The 22,991-nt window shown below is 45.2% G+C and overlaps 1 protein-coding gene across 12 annotated transcripts in view; it reads left to right on the top strand.

The window, feature by feature from the left end:
• LOC140471320 (sodium channel protein type 8 subunit alpha-like) overlaps positions 1–22,991 on the top strand; it is a 512,936-nt gene that overhangs the window by 192,540 nt on the left and 297,405 nt on the right. For 9 of the 12 annotated variants that reach the window (XM_072567324.1, XM_072567320.1, XM_072567321.1 and 6 more), the window contains exons 22-24: positions 490–612; positions 14,538–14,822; positions 16,957–17,010. In XM_072567324.1, coding sequence (XP_072423425.1) covers positions 490–612; positions 14,538–14,822; positions 16,957–17,010 — 462 coding nt within the window. The remainder of the gene's footprint in view (positions 1–489; positions 613–14,537; positions 14,823–16,956; positions 17,011–22,991) is intronic. The other 3 variants (XM_072567329.1, XM_072567328.1, XM_072567330.1) reach the window with 1 other exon arrangement.

Here is a 22,991-nt window from a genome sequence, read left to right as displayed (position 1 = left end):
CACCCCCTACCTCCGACCCCATGATCCCTTTCCAATGCAGTGCCTCTGTATATAAAGGATATATCAGAGGTTCGTTTGATATGCAGCACAGATTTACCTGTATTCTTTTTTGTAGGTACCTTTTATTTGTGTCGCTTAATTTTCTGGGCTTTTTCTCCCCTCACTTCGATCGGATCTTCACAAAGTAAAGGGCAAGGGTAAGGTTCTTATCGTCCATTGGGCGTTTTCCTCCAACAGGTCCCCTTTAGTTGTCTGTGTGTCTGTGACCTTTCTTTTCACTTTTCTTCCTTTTGTTCTGTCTTATGCCTCTTCTCAACTACGCATTTCCTTCTAGGTCACTAGGAATTACTTCAGGCAAGGGAAGTAGGGAGCTGGCCTCAGTTCATCGCATCGAGCTTGAGGCAATCTCACAATTAGTCCATTTTGTTTCATCAGCAATAGGGCCTTTGCTAACAGTATTGGGAACTTTGCTTTTCTGTTTCTGTATAGGTTTCCTTAGTCAGCCTCGTAGCTAATGCCCTGGGCTACTCCGAACTAGGTGCCATTAAGTCTCTTAGGACACTAAGAGCTTTGAGACCTCTAAGAGCCTTGTCACGATTTGAAGGGATGAGGGTAAGATGGAATAGCAGCTGACCTTCTGCATGCATATGAGAACAAGTTTAAGCATGCTAGAATTGATCAATAAACTCTGGGGAGGGGTAAATTAACCATGACACAGCTGCTGAACTTATCCCCTCTCCCTGTTATTCCCCCACCTGCACCCTCTCCTGAAAGGGAGATACATTAGGCTGCCTCATCACATTTAGACTGGCCCAAACTACATGCCATCGTAGAACATACATCAGCCGTTCTCATTTGGCCTGGCTTTCCTTTAGTGTTTAAAAGGGTTTTTCTGCTGTAACCTAACTGGAGAATCACCAGGTGCAAAGAGGTACACATGAAGCATATGCACAAACATGGATCAGGCCAATGTGAGTGATTGGAAATTGATCCACAAAGTCACAAACTTGATTCAATTCATTGCTGGGAAACTGTGATCATTGTATCCAAATCTGAGGTGCAATCGACTGTTTTTTTGACGCCTGAATGTATGTGCGATCAGAACGGCGTGTTTCCCAGCTTGTTAAATACATGCACGACCATGGTGTTCATCTTGTTGTACCTGGTTGTTCTCAATCCAGTCCACTGGAGACTGGTGGCCTTGTCTGACAGCTTTTCCTTCCACTCCCTCCCTTTTTTTATACCATGCTCTATGGTACTCCTGTTGTGTCACTTTAAATGAATCGGAACACAATCAAGCATTGCACTGACTGAGTTTGATGCCATCATAACATTTGAAAGATTTGACATCAGATAATGTGGGATGAAACTCACGGCTGTTGATTGCATGGAATCCATATTGAGTAATCAACCAGACATTTTGAAGGTGCGTGTGAATTACAATGTACCAGTACCTTTGTTTTGAATGAGCTTGTACACAGCACAGGCCATCCAATTAAACAGACAACGTTTGGAGAGACAGCAATTTTTTTTCCCCCAGCTTTGCATTCAATGGCTTGCAAGCATCCCTAGTTTGGATGTATGGTATGGTCAAAAGGAACTGTATGACCAATCAATCCAGTTTAAACCCTAAACCTAGGACAAGCAAAACTGCTGTGGAAGGTGACTTATCGAAGAGCAAAATGAAGGAATGTGTTCCAAAGATGTACTTAATCTCTAATCACCCCACACTCATAGAGTAAGGTACAGATTGACAAACTCAGTCCGTCCCTTATTTTATGCTCTGTATGTCCACACATTTTAAACACACTTTTTATACTTGCCCTGTTTTTGAAAATTGCCAGCTGCAAAGCCAAGGTGAGGACACAGGAGAGAATAAAGGTTCGACTTTCACTCCCGAGATGACAATCAGCTGAGTGCTGAAGTCGGCTGTTTTGAAGGCCTGTAACCCCTCCAGCCCTCATATCTCTAACCCTGTGTCCACTCCCTATGGCCTCTCTATACCAACACATGCCACTCACCCAGCGCCCACGGTGACAGAGCTCAGTAGCCAACTGGAGATGGGGAAAAAACAAGCTTATAACAACTTATTGGATCTCTCACTCATGTATTCTTTAATGCAAAAATCGTCCATTTGTGAAAGCCATTCAAAGGTTTTAATTCCCCTCATTGTCCAACCTATATGAAAAACCAAGTTCTATTTGGTAACCAGATAAAAAGCAGCCAATGCTTTAATAATCTCTTCAAACTGTCAATCAAGATGCAAACCCTCCTGTCCCAGTTGATAGAAGTGTTCTTGTAATTTTTCAAACTCAGCCAAGATTTCAGAATCATGTCAGCTATAGTAACGACCCTTGGGAAATCCCAACCAACAACTCTGTTGATACTGCAGGAACAAGTGGTAATCGTTTTGTTTTTCTTTCTTTATTATTATCTGGGATGTGGGCATCACTGGAAGGGCTGGCTTTTGTTGCCAGTTCTCAATGGCACCTTGATCAGAATGGCTTGCTAGAGTCATTTCAGGGGGCAGTTAAGAGTCAAACACATTGCTGTGGGTCTGGAGTCACGTATAGGCCAGACTGGGGAACATTGGCAGATTTCCTTTCATAAAGGGCATTAGTGAAGCAGACAGCTTTCAGCTCAGGATTTTATTGAATTCAAATGTCACCATCTGCCACTGCCTTCCCCCTTGCTAATAGTCACCTGATTGCCTATCAATTAAAGCCATCTCACAGAATCGCAGAATTGTCACAATGCAGAAGGAGGCCATTCAGTCCATTGTGCCTGGACCTGTTCTATCCCCTAGTGCCAATCTCCTGCCTTTTCCCCATATCTCTGCACACCATTTCTATCCAAATAATCAGTCCAGCAAAGGATTTCCTTTTAATGCTAACTAACCGATTCAGCCTTTTTTTTTTCCTTATAAAGTGCTGGTTTGGATAAGCGGTCAACTCATGACACTTAAACAGATCTCATCTGTCTTTCATGAGCGTTTATGTCTACACCGTCTTGCACTCTCACACTGTGGGTTAAGGCTTTTGGAACAATAGTAATGGGGTCTGATTGATGGATTGAAGCACTGATTTCAAATGGCCCTGCTGTGTTTGGGTTTTCTGCCTGTGTGATTCACACGAGTTTGAAGGGGTGAGGGCACCTCATTGGGCAGGAGGATACCAAGTGAGAATCCTGCTGCCATCCTGCCTCTGCACCAATTAAGTCCAAGGTGGGAAGGCTTGTGGGATGGCCTTCCTCGATGCCAGTTTGAGGCCCTTTACCCCAGCACTGCAGTTATTGACCCAGCATTGGCAAGGGAGTTTGAAACATAGAAAAAGGAACAGGAGTAGGCCATTCAGCCCTTTGAACCTGTTGCACCATTCAATATGATCCTAGCTGGTTATCCAATTCAGTCTCCTGTTCCTGCTTTCTCCCCATACCCTTTAACCCCAGGAACTATATCTAACTCCTTCTTGAAAACATTCAATGTTTTGGCCTCAGCCATTTTCTGTGGTCGTGAATTCCACAGGCGGCCCCCCCCTCACTCTCTCTCGGCGAAGGCATTTCTTCTCAACTTGGTCATCGAACTCCTTCTTGAAAACTTGCTCTTCGGGAATTATAACGAGCCTTGTCAGGGTGCCTGGAGGGCCTCTGCAGGGGTTGGAGGTCAGGAAGGAGGCAAGTGGTCAAGGGAATGGGCATTGAGAAGAGGTTTCCCACTGAGAGCCATCTCCTCTATCCTAGCTCCCAACATAACACCTCACCTCAGGACCACTTCTCAGTGAAACAGCCTCTCCACGTTGAAAGACTGTACCACACAGGCTGTACTTCATGGCAAACATCCTTCAAACGATCATCAGAATAATTCAATTAATGGGAGATTTTGATGGTAATGTCAATGGATTAGTAATCCAGAAGCCCAAAAAATGTTCTGGGGATGTGGGTTCAAATTACAGCCACTGGTGGAATTTAAATTCAATGAATATATCTGGAATTTGAAAGTTAGTCTCACTGATGGTGATCATGAAACGATCATTGATTGTCGTAGAAATCGATCCAGTTCACTAAAGTCCTTCAGGGAAAGAAATCTGACGTTCTTAACCTCGTCTGGTCTACTGCAGGTAGATGGCATGATTTCACAGCTCAAACACTTGAAGACTGATGTCATAGAATCATAGGATCTCTACACTGCCAATAGTAGCCATTCGGCCCATCGAGTCTTCACTTAACCTCCAAAGAGCATCCCATCCAGACTCAGCCCCCTGCTCATCCCTGTCACCCCACACTTACCCAGCCTGCATCTCCCTGGACACCATGAGCAATTTAGCATGGCCAATCCACCCTAACCTGCACATCTTTGGTCTGTGGGAGGAAACACACACAGACACAGGGAGAATGTGCAAACTCCACCCAGATAGTCACCCAAGGCTGAAATTAAACGCAAGTACCTGATGCTGTGAGGTAGCAGTGCTAATCACTGAATCACTGTGCCACCCCAATGTCAGGAAGTTCATTGCATGAAAAGCAGTCACTCAAAGAACAAAGAAAATTTACAGCCCAGGAAAAGGTCCTTCGGCCGTCCAATCCTGAGCTGATCCAAATCTACTGTCTAGATTAGAGTGGTGCTGGAAAAGCACAGTAGGTCAGGCAGCATCCAAGGAGCAGGAAAATTGATGTTTCGGGCAAATGCCCTTCATCAGGAATCAATCTCCATTTTTCTAATGAAAATAAACCTAACCTACTCAACCTCTCTTCATAGCTAGCACCTTCCATACCAGGCAACATCCTCGTAAACCTTCTCTGCACCCTCTCCAAAGCGTCCACATCCTTTTGGTAATGTGGCGAACAGAACCGTACACAGTATTCTAAATGTGGCCGAACCAACCAACAATTTTAACGTGACCTGCCAGCTCGCATACTCATTACCCATCCAATGAAGGCAAGCATACTATATGCCTTCTTGACCACTCTATCCATCTGTGCTGCAAACTTCAGGGTACAATGGACCTGCACTCCCAGATCTCTCTGCTCATCACCTTTTCCCAAGGCTCTTCCATTCACTGTATAATTCGCTCAAGAATTAGACTTCCCAAAATGAATCACCTCACATTTGCCTGGATTGAACTCCATCTGCCACTTCTCCGCCCAACTCTCCAGTCTATCTATATCCTCCTGTATTCTCTGACAGTTCCTTATGCTTTCTGCTACTCTACCAATCTTCGTGTCATCTGCAAATTTGCTGTTCATACCAACAGTGCACTCTTCCAGATCATTTATGTGTATTACAAACAACAGTGGCCCCAATACTGACCCCTGTGGAACACCACTGGTCACCTTTCTCCATTTTGAGAAACTCCCTTCAGCTACTCCTCTCTGTCTCCTGTTGCTCAACTAGTTCTTTATCCACCAAGCCAGAACACCCTGAACACCATGTGACTTCACTTTCTCTCTTAGTTTACCATGGGGAACCTTATCAAATGCCTTACTAAAGTCCATGTATATGACATCACTCTTTGGAATGCAGGTGACATTTAGTTAAGGCCCTAGTGCCATACAGATCAGCGCAGTCCAGATTTGATCCCTGATCTGGACTGCTACAAGCTGATTAAAGGCTGACTGTTGGTAGGGGTTCTGCATTTGGCCTCAGTGCACCTGAATTTGGGAGGTATGAATCATCAATTTTTAAAATTCATTCATGGGATGTGAGTACCACTGGTTTAGCCAGTATTTATTGCCCATCCCAAATCCTTGAAAAGATGTTGGGGAACTGCTTTCTAGAATTTGTTAGATTCCCTACAGTGTGGAACCAGGCCCTTCGGCCCAACCAGTCCACACCGACCCTCCAAAGAGTAACCCACCCAGACCCATTTCCCTCTGACTAATGCACCTCACACTATGGGACAATTTAGCATGGCCAATTCACCCTGACCTGTACATCTTTGGACTGTGGGAGGAAACCGGAGCAAACCCGCACAGACACGGGGAGAATGTGCAAACTCCACACAGGCAGTCACCAGAGGCTGGAATCGAACCTGGGACCCTGGTGCTGTGAGGTAGCAGTGCTAGCCACTGTGCCACCCTGATTGCTCGTGACCATTTGGTGTGGCTTTCCACTCCGATGTTGGTAAGGAGAAAATTCCAGGATTCTGACCCAGCGAACACTGAAGGAATAGTGATATATTTCCAAGTCAGGATGATGCGTGGCTTGGAGGGGTGTTCCATGTTTTGGAATATATGGGATAAGACAAGTATCTTGCTGCCCTTGTCTTTGTAGATGGAAGTGGTCGTGGGTTTGGAAGGTGCTGTCTGAGGGTCTTTGGTGAATGTCTGCAGCGCATCTTGTAGATAGTACACACTGCTGCTACTGAATGTCAGTGGTGGGGGGAGGGGATGTTTGTGGATGTGGGGCCAATGAAGCAGGCTCTTTGTCCTGAATGGTGTTGAGCTTCTTGAGTGTTGTTGGAGCTGCACTACAACAGTGTGTACCATCTATTAGGTAAGTGGGGAGTATTCCATCACATTCCTCGTTTGTGCCTTGTCGATAGTGGCCAGGCTTTGGGGAGTCAGGGGGAGAGTTACTTGTGAAACTCTCACAAGTAACTTGTGAGTTACTTGTTGTTGGATGTAGTTGAAGTATTTATGTGGATGGTCTAGTAAGTTTCTGGCCACTGGTGATTCCCACTGTGTTGATGGTAGGGGATTTGATAATTGCAATATCATTGAATATCACATGGAGGTATGATGTTCATTGAGATGTTCATTGCTTGGCACCAGTGGGGTATGAATATTGGTTATTATGGATTAGAACAAGCCTGAATGATGCTCAAGTCTTGCTGTTTGTGGGTATGAATGGCTTCAGTATCTGAGGAGTTGTGAATGGTGCCAAACATTGTGCAATTCACTGAGATGTTGCCTGGGTCGGAACGTTTCAGCTCTGAAGTGAGCCTAGACAAGCTTAGATTGTTTTCCTTCAAGCAGAGAAGGCTGACAGGGGGGGGGGGGTATCTGACCAAGGTGTACAAAGCTCTGAGAGTATAGAAAAGGTAAATGGGGAGAAGCTTTTCCCCTTAGCAGAGGGGTCAGTAACTAGGATGCACAGTTTAAAGGTAAGGAGCAAGAGGTTTAGAGGGGATTTGAAGAACATTTCTTTCACCCAGAACACACTCCCTAAAAGGGTGGTGGAGACAGAAATCATCAAGGCATTTGAGAAGTATTTAAATGCATGCTTAAAACACCATAGCATAGAAGGCTACAGGCCAAGTGCTGGGAAATGGGATTCGGTAGACCAGGGCTTTGTGTCCATGCCGGACATCAACGGACTGAAGGACCTCTTCCTGAGCTGTACAAACACTGACTCAATACCATTGCGCCAGTGCAGTACCCTGTAGAGGTAGGACTGTGTTCCTTCACAGTCTGTAACCCCATGGCCTGGCATATCCCCTACCCTACCATTGCCATCAAGTCAGGGGAACAACATTGGTTCAATGAAGAGTGTAGCACCAGGCAAATGCTAAAATAAAAAGAGGTGCCAAATTGGTGAAGTTACAACATAGGGCTACATGAATGGTAAAAAGCAGAAGCTGTACGCTATGGGCACCTAAACCATCCCACAGTCAGTGAATCAGATTAAAGCTGTGCTGGGTCTGTCCTGCTGGTGATGTGGGACATGCGCAGGGAGGATGACACACAATCTGCTCCGTTTTGATTCAGTAAGTGTGACTGTATTAGGCTGTCACTTCACTAGTCTGGAGGCCAGCTCTCCCAATGTTTTTGCACAAGTCCCTGTTTATTGTTGAGGAAGACTTTGCGGGGTTAACTGAGCTGAGTGTGCTTTTGTTACATCTGAATCTGTAAACCTAGGTCCGTGCTGGTGGTCCGCGCATTGTGGTTTTGATGCAACTGAGTGACTGGTTAGGCCATTTCAGATGACATTTGAGACAGTAATAGCACATTTGAAGCACAGGTTATATTCTGGCCACTTTCCCCAATTTAGCTTGAAGAAAGTTAGAGTAGATGCTTTATTGAGACACAAGATAATGGCACTGAGAACAAAGATTTGCAGAAACTAAACCTAATATGGACAATACATAAAGCCAAAGTACTGAAAGAAATGAAGAACCAGAAAGCAGTTCAATATCTTGTCATGAAAATGGTGAAAATAATTCCAGATGTAAAGTCCAAACAACAATGAATAGCTCCTCAACTGGACTTTAAATGCTACAAAAAGAATGTATGAGAAGGTGTAAAGACATATTTCTTGCATACGTGTTGAAAGCCCAGAAGTCAGAACAACGACGATCTCCTGCAGATGCAAGCTTTTTATAGCTTTGTTGAAGATGTATTAGAGTCATAGAGATGTACAGCACGGAAACAGACCCTTTAGTCTAACACGTCCATGCCGACCAGATATCCTAAATTAATCGAGTCCCAGTTGCCAGCACCCGGCCCATATCGCTCTAAACCCTTCCTATTCATATACCCATCCAGATGCCTTTCAAAATGTTGTAAGTGTGCCTGTCTCCACCACTTCCTCTGGCACCTGATTCCATACAGGCACCACCCTCTGTGTGAAAAAGTTGCCCCTTAGGTCCCTTTTAAATCTTTCCCCTCTCACCCTAAACGTATGCCCTCTAGTTTTGGACTCCCCCACCCCAGGGAATAGACCTTGTCTGTTTACTCTATCCACGCCCCTCATAATTTGAAAAACCTCAAAAACATCACCCCTCAGTCTCTGATGCTCCAAGAAAAATAGCCCAACCTATTCAGCCTCTCCCTGTAGCTCAAACCCTCCAACCCTGGCAATATCTTTGTAAATCTTTTCTGAACCCTTTCAGGTTTCACAACATCCTTCCTATAACAGAGAAACCAGAATTGCACACAGTACTCCAGAAGTGGCCTAACCAATGTCCTGTACAGCCACAGCATGACCTCCCAACTCCTGTACTCAATACTCTGACCAATAAAGGAAAGCATACCAAACGCCTTCTTCTCTATCTTGTCTACCTGCGACTCCACTTTCAAGGAGCTATGAACTTGCACTCCAAGGTCTCTTTGTTCAGCAACACTCCCTAGGACCCTACCTTTAATCTTATAAGACCTGCCTTTTCAAAATAGAGTGCCTCACATTTATCTGAATTAAACTCCATCTGCCACTCCTCAGCCCATTGGTCCATCTGATCAAGGTCCCGTTGTACTCTGAGGTAACCTTCTTTGCTGTCCACTACACCTCCAATTTTGCAAACTTACTAACTTTACCTCCAATGTTCACATCCAAATCATTTACATAAATGTCAAAAAGCAGTGGACCCAGCACCGATCTTTGGTCGGTGGTCACAGGCCTCCAGTCTGAAAAACAACCTTCCGCCATCATCCTCTTGCCACTACAATGAAGAACTGGAACCGGCAACCGGAAGCAGCAGGAACGGAACCAAATAAATTCCAGAAGACGCAGTACAGTACACCATACAGGAGGCTCCAAAGCACTCAAGATGTCACCCAGACAGGGGGCGAAATGTCTGCAAATGAACTTCTCAGCTCAGTGAACAGACTCACAACTACAACAACTGGCACATTAGCCAGCCTCCAGTCTTCCGGCACCTCACCTGTAACTATCGATGATACAAATATCTTAACAAGGGGTCCAGCAATCATTTAGGAGAAAGTGAGGACTGCAGATGCTGGAGATCAGAGTTGAAAATGTGTTGCTGGAAAAGCGCAGTAGGTCAAGCAGTATCCAAGGAACAGGATAATCGACGTTTCGGTTCCTGAAGAAGGGCTGATGCCCGAAACGTCGATTCTCCTGTTTCTTGGATGCTGCCTGACCTGCTGCGCTTTTCCAGCAACACATTTTCAACGTCCAGCAATCATTTCCCCAGCTTCCCACAGAGTTCTAGGGTACACCTGATCAGGTCCTGGGGATTTATTCACCTTTATGCATTTTAAGACATCCAGCACCACCGCCTCTGTAATATGGACATTTTTTAAGATGTCACTATTTATTTCCCCACATTGTATATCTTCCATATCCTTCTCCAGGTAAACACTGATGCGTAAAATTCATTTAGTATCTCCCTGGTGATAGTGAAAGCAAGTGAGAAAGTGTGCTTGTGAAGCCACTGAAGCCACTTAACCAAGCTTCTGTCAGTGGTGAAATCTCTTCGTCAACGAAAGTGAAGACATGCACAAGTTGGCACAATGAAGATTTTTGGGGGTTTTGGGGGCATATTGTGTTTGTTGAATTGGACCTGCTACGATTTTCCCCACACCGTTTAAAAGGTGCAAATGATTGGGTGTACCGTTTGAAATCTCAGCAGCTCATGAGGAATTTCCACAAGACTCCATGAGGTTCTTGAAACTGAGAAAAAAAACAGTGTAGCAGTTGCAGTTTAGCCAATGGATGACTGCAAGAGAAGCCAGGAGCTTATTATTTACAGCACTGGCTAGGAAGAGCTAGCAGAGTGGTGTCAATTGACAAACGTTCAGAAGCAAAGATTTGAAACCTGCAATATTAGAATAGAATATAAATTTATTTTCACCTGTACTTGAAAAATACAGGGAAAAAAATTTCTAACTTATCAACCCACCATGGCACCCACATCAGTGACACGTTACCAATGTAAATAAGACAAGTGAATGCATCCAGAGCTCTTTGGAGTTGGAGAAGTGAAGTTACTAGCCTTTGCTGAACAAGGACATAGCAAGAAATACATGACGTGCACCAATTGCTCAAAAACAAACAGCAAATACCGCAAAAGCCCTGGGAGAAATGACAGCTTTTAGTTTTTGACTTGAAGGAAATGAACTATTTCATGTTCTGGCTATTATTCAGATTCCTTCAGAATAAGACAGGTTTCAAATAAAAAAAGATACTCAAGAAGTTCCACTGAAGGTGAGAGCATATCCCAAATGAATTTCTATCAAATAATGGTTCCTGCCCCCCCATTTGATTTGAGAAAATTGCAACAGTTTGCAGTCACTCCACCAGCTCACAAGCCAGACAGAAAGGTAGAGAGCATTCCAAATCGCAAAGGTTGAATCCAGCTCCTTACTTCAATCGTCCCGGCAATACAATACAGCAAAGTGAAACACCAGACAGTTCATTTACTGGATGCTCTAGCCAGATCAAAGACTATTTGACCCTTTCCCATGAAGCTAACAGTGGTAAGTGATATAAAGCAAGCTATACTTCAGGAGCATTAAGGTCCAGCTCCACAGGAAAGGCACCGAAGACCTCACTGAGGATTGAGAAGGAGTCATCAGAGTTGTACCAAACAGTGGGAATCAGTTTAGCTCAGTTGGCTGGATTGTTGGTTTACACAGCAGTGTAATGCCAACAGTGGTGGGTTCAATTCCCATCACCAGTTTGAGGTTTCCATGAAGAACTCTCTTTCTCAACCTGTTCCCTTGCCTGAGATCTGGTGGCCCTCAGGTTAAATCACCACCAATCGATTCTCTCTAATGAGGGAGCAGCCCCGCTGGTCTGGTCAGACTATGGCGACACAACAAGAATCAGGAAGTGGATGGGGATGAATGCAGTCGGCCAGTGTCAGGCCCAAGGATGGAAAGATCTTTAAGAGGAATGGAAAAGCCTCACCAGAATTGGAGCCATTCTTTGTGGATCAACCAGACTACACACTCCATAGCACAGATGGTGTGATCCAGGCAGTTCAGAGTTAACGAGCCACAACAACCGAAACGAAGACTGTGTCTGATCACAACAAAATGGTGAGCTAGAACATCAACTCCTCTCTTGAGAGGAGAAGCTGCAACGAAACTTTGATGAAGAGGCACAGTAGAGTCTTGCAAAAATTCCAGTGATTTTATGGATGAGGGATTGGCTTTCAACTGGATGTATATTGTTGTATTATTGTGCCACAGGCAAGTGCAGCACATGCTCAAACTCTTCCCTCTGATCTGGGGTGTGGGAAGGGGTGCAAGACTTTTATAACTGGCAGCTGCAGATAATTCGCTGACCAGCCAATACCACAGCCCCAAATTCCCTCTGCTCTGCATTTCCAAGGGTGCCTTCTTTTTAAAGTAAAGATACCAATATGTAGTTCTCTGTTACAATTGCACTTGTCCTGAAACCCCATTGAGTGCTTCATGAGGGATGCATAGCCTCTCAGAGGTTTGTAATGGAGCTAGCACTGTTTCATACCTTTGTGCTGTTACTAGCTCAAGCTTCAGAGGTATTTAGCAGTCAAAGAGGTATACCAGTTGCTATATCGCATTATGTCCATTTGAAACTTCAAATCTGAAACTGCAGAATGAGGTTCCTGTTTAAGTTTTCCTTTTATACGATGTAGAAGAGGGTGGAGGTGCTTTTGGAAGCCAGGAAGGTGAATGACTAGTTGATGGTTTTGCCTTGTGTATGTGTATGTAAACTCATGTGCTTTGCCGATATAAGTAAAGGCATAACAACTACTCAGTTTTCCAGTTCAGATCACCCTTTTTTAAAAAAAAAATCAAGTACCTCCAGCTAGCCACAGGAAAATAGTTCATTTGGATATGTAAGTGTTAATAGGATCCAAGCTGGTTGGTGAGCTAGAAACCACGACTCGTCGCCATTACTTTGTGGAAGAGAGCTTATCGTCTTGCTCAATCTTACAGCTCTCATCCAACCACCTCAGTGTCCCAGTTGTTCCTTGTTTATATGTGGATATTTTCTCACCAACCTGTTCAGAGAGGTTATTGCACAGCTCCAGAGCAGGTGTGACTTGAATCCAGGCCTATTGGTTCAGATGTAGGGATACTACCACTGCGCCACAAAAGGCTTTCTTATTTATAAGTGCTTAAAGACAATTCATACCAACCACCTGTTTCTACTAACCTTAACAATTACATCAAGAAATCTCAGCAGTGTGATTGGTTAGATATTGATACAGTATATCGAAAACACTTTTCCAAATGCATCTGTAACAGAAGGGGAAGATTGGCTCTGGTCATTGTGTGTAATGACATAGTTAAAATGTTTACAATTCTGTAACACGTCATGATCAAAGGCTTGTGGCCTGATTCTTAATGGAATCACTTCCCAAATGACACCGCATACAAATTCTTTGGGGTACATTTATGAACAGCACTTCAGAATGTTCAATTTTGTGTTCAATAAATTCAGAAGGGAAGACAAAAAGGTTCTTTTGAGAAACTATGACATCAACTCCATCAGTAAAATGCACTGATTACTTTCATTTCGGCTTATTGATGATCAGTCTCTCTCAATGCACATTATCTTTGTTTTGCATATCTGATGAAGTTCATTGGATACGTTTTGAACTTCAGGTGATATAGTAGGTTTGAGCACCGCTGTTGTGGATCTCCAAAATGGCGAGATTCAGGGTTAATTATAAGTCTGCCCTCTTGGCCAGGCTGCTATGGCTGGATGCCAAGCCGAGGATGGGCACCTCTTTGCAGAGAAGGGAATGAAGAACATGGATCTAATCTTTTGACACTTGACTCAAGAGTGTGAAGGCAAAAATGCCTGGTATAAGGTTGTCTGGTCAAGCTCTTAGCTTGAAGAAATCTATGGTACAGCAAAGTTCGAAAGATGTTTTATAAGTGAAATAAATGGTAAAATAATGGAAACCTTTATTGTATTGAATGTTGAGTTTTCTAAATATGAATTTTGAAAAATGGCACAGCATGGGGAAGGTCAACCTTGTGTTCATGCCTGTGATCTTGTTTTACATGTGCGTTCCCTGTCTTCCTGGAGAGTTGTCCAGTTCAAAGGTCAGGCAGGTCTCGAGAAGGGACGTGGGGAGAACTGGAGGCAGTCACCCCCAGAGCTGCCTGAGAGCACCTTCAAGTGGCCAGTAATGGTACAGCAATGGAACAGAGGCCTCTCAGCCAGAGTATGATGTGTAGTCCTGCAAAATCTAAGGGAGGGAAAACTGGGAAATTCAAACTATACGGCAGAAAAAAATCTATCAAACAATCATTTGACTCTTTATCCTTAACAATCTACTAATATTTGCAGTCTAATAAAGGAGAAAGTATCTATCTATTCTTGAAATTTGTTTCAAAACTTGATTCCACTCCAAGCTGTGCTTTTGCCTACTATCTTGTGATATGCATTGCAAAGAGCTTGTAAAACCCCTTGTATATGCAGGAAATGGCATAAAGATGCTGTTCTGTAACTTGCATGCGTGCCTCAAATCACCACTGCCTGCTTCCAAACAGCTTATAAAACTGCACGCTCAGCTGTTAACTTTCCCATTGGCCCCACTTATTCACAAACAAAAAGTTGGAATGACAGGGTTTAAGCTGAGCAACAGGAGGATGTGAGATAACTTGTTTAAGAAAATACTGTCACTTGTTTCACAAAGATCAAAATCGCAGGATCAGAAATATCTGTATGGATTGCTGGATCAATCACTCGAGCAGTTTTAGAATATTCCTCAGTCAAAGCTCATAACCCTACAGTATAGTACTTGACTATGCAGTAAGGCCACAGCAGCTTAAACCCTGACCTAAAATTCCTGGTGTATGGTCTCAAAGGCGTTTCTTGTCACACTGATCTTCTTTCTTTCTACGTCCTGGTGCAGGTTGTCGTCAACGCTTTGGTGGGTGCCATTCCTTCCATTATGAATGTACTGCTGGTCTGTCTCATCTTCTGGCTCATTTTCAGCATAATGGGAGTGAACCTTTTTGCTGGAAAGTATTATTATTGTTTTAACGAAACCTCCGAATATAGGTTTCTCCCCTCGGAAATAAACAACAAGACCGATTGTGAGGCCTTTATAAACCAGACCAGTGATGAAATTCGATGGAAGAATGTGAAGATTAACTTTGACAATGTCGGAGCGGGATATCTGGCTTTGCTGCAAGTGGTACGTTTCTTTCCTATTTTGGCACTGTTAATAGACTTTTGTGTATGTGTCGATGCCCAACACCAAATTACGTTGATGTAGTGCCTTTAACATCCCATCAAGGTAAGGGAAGATAGCCCTGGGAATGGAATATTTTCCAAGTCTGGCACCCAGGCAGTCCAGATACACACACGTGCATGTATGTGCGCCTTTTGTGCGTCTGTACATTTATTCTTATTTCCACTCTGACCACTCATCTCAGACTCATGTGGATCTCGTTGCAAATTTGAGATACACTGGCAATAATATTCCTTCTATAATCTGGGAATGGGATACATGGCACAGAAACAGGCCATTCAGCCCAACTAGTCCCTGCCAATGCAGCCCCCCTCCTACCTTTATTCATCTGAATTCTTTTCGTGAGGAGCTTTCTGTCCCCTTCTCTCTCATATGCTCGTCTGGCTTTCCCTTAGCTGAATCTATCCTACTTCCCTGCAGCCATTCCGTATGGGAGGGTGTTCTACATCCTCACCACTCTCTGGGTGAAGACACTTCTTCTGAATTCCCTATGGGAATTTCTCAGTGACTGTCTTATATTAATGACCTCCAATTCTGCTGTTCCCCACAAAAAACAGAAAATTGAATCAGGAGTAGGCCATTTGGCCCTTTGAGCCTTCTTGAAAACATTCAGTGGTTTGGTCTTAACCATTTTCTGTGGTAGAGAATTCCACAGGCTCCTCTGGGTGAAAACATCTCTCCTCATCTCAGTCCAAAATGGCCTACCCAGTATCCTTCGACTGTGACCCCCTGGTTCTGGACTCCCCGGTCATCGGGAACATCCATCCTGCACCTACTCTGTCTAGTCCTGTTAGAATTTTATAGCTTTCTATGAGATTTCCCCCCCCCCCCCCCCTCCCCGTCATTCTTTTAAACTCCAGTGAATATATTCCTCACTGATTCAGTCCTGCCATTGCAGGAATCAGTCTGGTAAACTGCGCTCCCTCCATCGCCAGAACATCCTTCCTCAGATAAGGAGACCAGCACGCAGTACTCCAAGGGTGGTCTCACCAAGGCCCTGCACAAGAGCAGCAAGACCTTCCTGCTCCTGTACTCCAATCCTCTCGCTAAGAAGGCCAACCTACCATTTGCTTTCTTCACTGCCTGCCGGACTTGCAATAATTGCTTTTTGCATTTGGTGTTCAAGGACACCCAGGTCCCATCCCCCCTTTCCCAATCTATCACCATTCAGATAATGATATGCCTTCCTGTTTTTGCTCCCAAAGTCAGTACCTTCACATTTATCCATGTTATACTGCATCTGCCATGCATGTGCCCAGTCAGCCTATCCAAGTCACTCTCAGCTCACCCTCTCACCCAGCTTTGTGGAAGCACTCTCTCTGCGTCCACTCAATCAAAAATCTTTCATCATTTTAACGACCTCCTGTTAGATCAGCCCTCAGCTGCTTTTGTATAAGAAAGGTGGCACCCAGCCTGACAATCCTTTCCTGATAGGTGGACCCACACATTCCTGGGCGTGAATCTGCCGGAGTTAGGGGACTGGAACGGAAATGGGGCAACATTGCTCAAAGATTTTATTCGGAGATTACAGTGGATCGGGTGGTAACTCTGACTTGACCAAATTGTCACGTGAATTCTAGAAAGGGACAAGTGTTCTTTTTTTTCAGCACATCTTGTGATACTTTGAGAAATTGATCCATTGAAGAGGGCAAATCCACCAATGTCACTCTCCCAGCAGAGAGAGAGAGGTCAAGCAAGGAAAAATGCAATTAAAATGTGGAAATGACACTTTGCAGTCTGAACTGGTTTCGTGGACTGAAAACGGAACTCCAGTTTGGACCACTATCCGTTCTTTCCGCACTTTGTGGTTTTCTTTCTACCCTCTTCTTTCAGAATTGTTGCAGTGTTGTGACCTTCTCCTCCAAAGCCTGTTCACTTTAAGCCACTGGAGTGCAGGACTGATGAATTTGATTTCTAATAACCTTTCTTGAGTGAACTAAACAAGACTTCATTGAGCATGTGGGAATACTTGGCATAGATTCATGTCCTGTGTTGGGGAAATGCTAAATTCTGGTCGTAGTGCAAAAGAGTTGAATGCAGCACGTTATTCACTGGGTGTTCATTTGATCATTTTCAGGCGACCTTCAAAGGTTGGATGGAAATCATGTATGCAGCTGTTGATTCGCGAAAGGTAAGTGCAACAAGATGGAATGGTGTGTTTTCCATGCTGTTGAGGCATCAGTGATATCCTGAGTGACCCAGTATAAGGCAAGCAGCAGCTTGCAACCCTCCTGTGTTTCAGAAATGTTGCAGTGCCAAAAGGAAAATAGAGACGGAACCTCTCAACATGGTTTGGGTGAAGTCACTTTGCCATACAAGGCAGACGTGCCTAGGTTTGATGCCAGGCCTGTGTTGAGTTAGCAAGGTGCCAGCCTGGGCACCATATTATGCCACCTGTGTATTCTCGGCAAGAGGTACATGACAGCGGCTGGCATTTCTGCTTCTGCTCGCTGTCAGGTCTCCTGCTGGAAGATGCACTTGGCTCGCCATGAGGTGAAACCACAGTTGGCAGCCACCTCAGACCTGCTCGGTGGTCAGCTACACTGCTGGCCGTCCGTGGGAGAGGCTGACTGCCCTTCACTTGCAGATCTGCCCAGCCAAGACCTCAGCACCTACTGGGGTAGAAGCAAAAGGTGACAGTGCATTCTGTTTACATGATCAAAGCGATTCCTAATTTAAAAATCCCGGAATGACCAGTGATGTGTGCCTGGACCTTGCAGAAGTCCTGGCAGCGTAACCTCCCAAGGGAATGAGCTGGGAAGTTTGAACTTCTGGTGTTGCAATTTCCCCGGTCCTTGGAACTCTCTGAAAAAGTCTCTACGTCCCGAGTTCAAGCAGAAAGCCTGCAACAGTTCTGATGTACTTACCTAGATAGTGAGAGAGAAACTTTCAGCTTAAGTCCTGGGCAATGACACAACTGTCTCCTTCCCTCCCAAACCCACCAACCAAAATTCGCATTTCCCCCTCAATCCCTCCTGTCCTCCCTCCTCCTCCTCCTCCTTCCCTGCCCCCAGCCACACGACTACAACGCTAACCCCACTGGACTAGAAGACAACTCAAGAGCCCCTCGTGTCCTGATCCAACTACCTCAAACCAACCTCACTCACCTCACCACCCGATCCCTGTCCACACTACCCACCTGCCTATGACCCACCTTTCACCTTACTCTCTGGTGGGCTTGTACCTGGAATTATGGGCCCCAGCGTGATGGTCCGACTTACTGAGAGTCACCAGCCTCTGATGTTGGGGATTCCCAAGTGCCCAGCGATTTGGAGGACCCAAGAAATTTGTGGATGTCATCTGTTTTCAAATTCCTCCTTGCCCTAACTCTGTATTCCCCTCCAGTCCCATGACTCCTCTGAAATCTCTGCACACCTCTCGTCCTAGACTCTGGCGCTTCCCTGGTTTGAATCACTTCACAATTGGTGATCTTGCCTTCAACCAGCCAAGGCCCAGAGCTCTGGAACTCCTGCCCTAAACCACCCTCTCATACATTAAGGGGTTCATTTGAAACTATCACTTTGGGCAAGCTTTTAATCAACTGTCCTGCAAAAATTCTCATGCAGTTTGTGTCAAATGTTGCAACGTAATACTCCGTTGAAACTGCTTCAATGTTTTATTGCGATGAGGGCGCCTGTGGAAGTTTTAGTTGTTGTTGTAAGGTGCGGAGATACGTCGGATGACAGGGAGGTCTTTCCGAACCCTGCTGAGGGGTTTGATGCCCTGGACTCTCTCCGTCCTGCATCCCAGTCAGCTGTAGCAGGGTGGCTGGGGTCTCTGGGTGAAATAAAAAAATTGGGAGTCTGTCAAAAGGCCAGGCTAGTTGGTTAGCAATATTGATAAAGTAGCTGTTGACAGGAGAGACTTCGGTAAGAGTGCCCACAGACCGTGAAACCACAGTGGGGTGAGTAAAGCAGCAATGTGGGAAACAGCACTCTGACTGAGGTAGGCTAGCAGTGAAAAGGTAAGCAGAGTGTGTAAAAGCAGAGATTAGCAAAACATCACCGAGGCAACATGGTTTCAACAGGAGACTTTAGTCCTGCACTGACTGAGAGGAGAAGCAGCTTCACTCAAGTCGTGATGAAAGTGAATAGATTTGTCGCAGTTTTCCAGGACAGTCCGAGCTGGAGCTGCCACAAAAAACAGAAATTGCTGGAGAAACTCAGCAGCATTTGTGTCGAGAGAAACAGAGTTGACATTTCGAGCCTGGTGTGACTCTATTCAAATCAACTAACATAAGGGGGTGAGCGTGAGGGAGGGAGAGACAAGAAAGAGTGAGCAGATAAATGGAGACCGAGTCCAGCGAGAGAGAGACCAAAAAGGATAGTAGACTACAGAAGAATAAAAGATCGATGAGTGGGTGAGAATGGGCTGGCTGTGCTGAGAGCAGTCGAGAGTCAGTCACGCTGGAAACGCACAGCAGGTTAGGCAGCAGCCGAGGAGCAAGACAGTCAACGCTTCGGGCATAAGCCCTTCATCAGGAATGCTAAAAGCAGCTCATGTGATAACAGGATCTGGACGTGGGGCTGGGGAAAGGACATGGAAGAAGGTGCTCAGGCTCTTAAAATGCTTGAGCTCAATATTGAGAAGGCTGCAGGGCCCACAAGTGGAAAACGAGATGCTGTTCCTCCAGCCTGCGCTGAGCTTAATTGAAGCCCTGCCGTCGGCGTGACATTGAAATGTTGTCATGGGAACAGGCTGGTATCTTGAAGTGACAGGCAACCGGAAGCTCAGGGTTATTTTTGTGGACAGAGTGTAGGTGTTCTGCGAACTGGTCACCCAGTCTATGCTTCATTTCCCCAATATAGAGGAGACCACATTATGAGCAGTGAATGCAGTAGACTAGATTGTATGAAGTGCAGGTAAAGTGCTGCTTCAGCTGGAAGGTACGTTTGGGCCCTTGGATATTGAGGAGGTAAACAGGCAGGTGTCACACCTTCTGCGATTGCATGGGAAGGTGCCTTGGGGCTGTGGGGAGGTGTTGGGAGTGGAGTGTGAATGATTCATTGGATGTCCGTTGTTGTTTGCATGCTTACTGACCTGGATAATCCATTACACATGCCATGACACAGCTGGTGGGTGACTTAAGTGATGCTCACTGTGGTACCTGATTCCGAAAGGATCCTCTTTGGGGAGATACATGACCACCGATCCCACTTAGTAGTACTAGTTTGTGTACTTTCTAATAGTAAGTGGTGAAAGGTGACTCTATGAAGTATTGGCTGACGAGGCTCATTCTTGAGTAACGAGAACAGTTTATTACACACCAGTAAGATAACAAATTATGTCGAGTATCTCCTGAGAGATTCTACCTGCCATGTTATGGTTACAGAGCTGGTGTGTTGTGGCTATAGATCTGGGGTGTTGTGGTTACAGAGAGGGAGTGTTGTATTTACAGTGCCAGTGTATTGTGGTTATGGAACTGGCATGTTGTGGTTACAGTGCTGGTGTATTTTGGTTACCGAGCTGGCATATTGTGCTTACATTACTGATGTATTTTGGTTATGGAGTTGACACATTGTGCTTACAGTGGTGTGTTGTAATTATGGAGCTGTCATATTGTGGACATGAAGCTATGGTGTTGTGGTTATGGAGCTGGCGTGTTGTATTTACAGTGTCATGTTGTGGTTACAGTGCTAGTGTGTTGTGGTTATGGAGCTGGCGTGTTGCAGTTATAGTGCTGGTGTGTTGTGGTTACGTGGCTGGCATGTTGTGGTTACAGTGCTGGTGTGTTGTGGTTATGGAGCTGGCATGTTGTATATACAGTGTCGTGTTGTGGTTACAGTGCTGGTGTGTTTTGGTAATGGAGCTGGCATGTTGTGGTTACAGTGCGGGTGTGTTGTGGTTATGAAACTGGTATGTTGTATTTACATTGCTGGAGTGTTGCGGTTATGGAGCTGGCATGTTGTGGTTACGGTGCTGGAGTGTTGTGGTTATGTGGCCGGCATGTTGTGGTTACGGAACTGGGGTGTTGTGATAATGGAACTGGTATGTTGTGGCTACAGAGCTGGTGTATTGTGGTTATGGAGCTAGCATGTTGTGGTTACGGTGGTGAGTTGTGGTTATGGAACTGGCAAGTTGTGGTTACAGTACTGGTGTGTTTTGGTTATGGAGTTGGCACATTGCGCTTACAGTGGTGTGTTGTGGTTATGAAGCTGGCATGTTGTAGTTATGGGGCTGTCGTATTGTGGATATAAAGCGGCTGTGTTGTGGTTATGAAGCTGATATGTTGTGGTTATAGAGCTGGCACATTGTGGATCAGAAGCTGGTGTGTTGTGGTTATAGAGCTGGTGTGTTGTGGATATGAAGCTGGTGTGTTGTGGATATGAAGCTGGTGTGTTGTGATTATAGAGCTGGCATGTTGTGAATGCAAAGCTGGTGCGTCGTGGTTACAGAGCTAGTGTGTTATGGATATGATGCTGGTGTGTTGTGGTTACGTGGCTGGCTATTGTGGTTGCAGTGCTGGTGTGTTGTGGTTACGGTGCTGGTGTGTTTTGGTTATGGAGCTGGCATGTCGTGGGTACAGTGTCGTGTTGTGGTTACAGTGCTGGTGTGTTGTGGTTATGAAACTGACATGGTTTGGTTACGGTGCTGGTATGTTTTGGTAATGGAGCAGGCGTGTTGCAGTTACAGTGCTGGTGTGTTGTGGTTATGGAGCTGGCATATTGTGATTACAGTGCTGGTGTGTTTTGGTTATGGAGCTGGAGTGTTGCATTTGCAGTGCTGGTGTGGTGGTTATAGAGCTGGCATGTTATGGTTACGGAGCTGGTGTTTTGTGGTTACAGTGGTGTGTTGTGGTTATGGAACTGGCAAGTTGTGGTTACAGTGCTGGTGTGTTGTGGTTATGTGGCTGGCATATAGTATTCACAGTGCTGGTGTTTTGTGGTTATGGAGCTGGTGTGTTTTGGTTACTGTGCTGGTGTGTTGTGGTTGTGGGGCTGGCATGTTGGATTTACAGTGCTGGTGTGTTGTGGTTATGGAGCTGGTGTGTTGGTTATGGAGCTGGTGTGCTGTGGTTACAGATTTGGCATGTTGTGGTTACACTGCTGATATCTTTTGGTTGTGGAGTTGGCATATTGTGCTTACAGTGGTGTGATGTTGTTATGAAGCTGGTGTGTTTTAGTTACAGAGCTGGCATGTTGTGGATGTGATGCTGCTGCGTTGTAGTTACAGACCTGGTGTGTTGTGGATATGTAGCAGGTGTATTGTGGACATGTAGCTGGTGTGTTTTGGTTATGTAGCTGGTGTGTCGTGGGTATAAAGCTGGTGTGTTGTGTATATGAAGCTGGCGTGTTGTGGATGTGTAGCTGGCGTGTTGTGGATATGAAGCTGGCGTGTTGTGGTTATGAAGTTGGTGTGTTGTGGATATAGAACTGGCATGTTGTGGATATGAAGTTGGTGTGTCGTGGAAATGCAGCTGGTGTGTTATGGATATGAAGCTGGTGTGTTGTGGATATAGAACTGGCGTGTTGTGGTTATGAAGTTGGTGTGTTGTGGTTATGAAGCTGGTGTGTTGTGGATATGAAACTGGTGTGTTGTGGATATGAAACTGGTTTGCTATGGATATGAAGCTGGCTTGTTGTGGTTATGAAGCTGGTGTGTTGTGGATATGAAGCTGGCGTGTTGTGGATATGAAGCTGGCATGTTGTGGATATGAAGCTGGCGTGTTGTGGATATGAAGCTGGCGTGTTGTGGATATGAAGCTGGCGTGTTGTGGTTGTGAAGCTGGGGTGTTGTGGATATGAAGCTGGCGTGTTGTGGATATGAAGCTGGCGTGTTGTGGATATGAAGCTGGCGTGTTGTGGACATGAAGCTGGTGTGTTGTGGATATGAAGCTGGTGTGTTGTGGATATGAAGCTGGTGTGTTGTGGATATGTAGCAGGTGTATTGTGGACATGTAGCTGGTGTGTTTTGGTTATGTAGCTGGTGTGTCGTGGGTATAAAGCTGGTGTGTTGTGTATATGAAGCTGGCGTGTTGTGGATGTGTAGCTGGCGTGTTGTGGATATGAAGCTGGCGTGTTGTGGATATAGAACTGGCGTGTTGTGGATATAGAACTGGCATGTTGTGGATATAGAACTGGCGTGTTGTGGATATAGAACTGGTGTGTTGTG

Source organism: Chiloscyllium punctatum, chromosome X (assembly GCF_047496795.1).
Source record: "Chiloscyllium punctatum isolate Juve2018m chromosome X, sChiPun1.3, whole genome shotgun sequence".
Lineage (NCBI taxonomy): Eukaryota > Metazoa > Chordata > Chondrichthyes > Orectolobiformes > Hemiscylliidae > Chiloscyllium > Chiloscyllium punctatum.
This window is presented reverse-complemented; position numbering and strand designations above follow the sequence as displayed.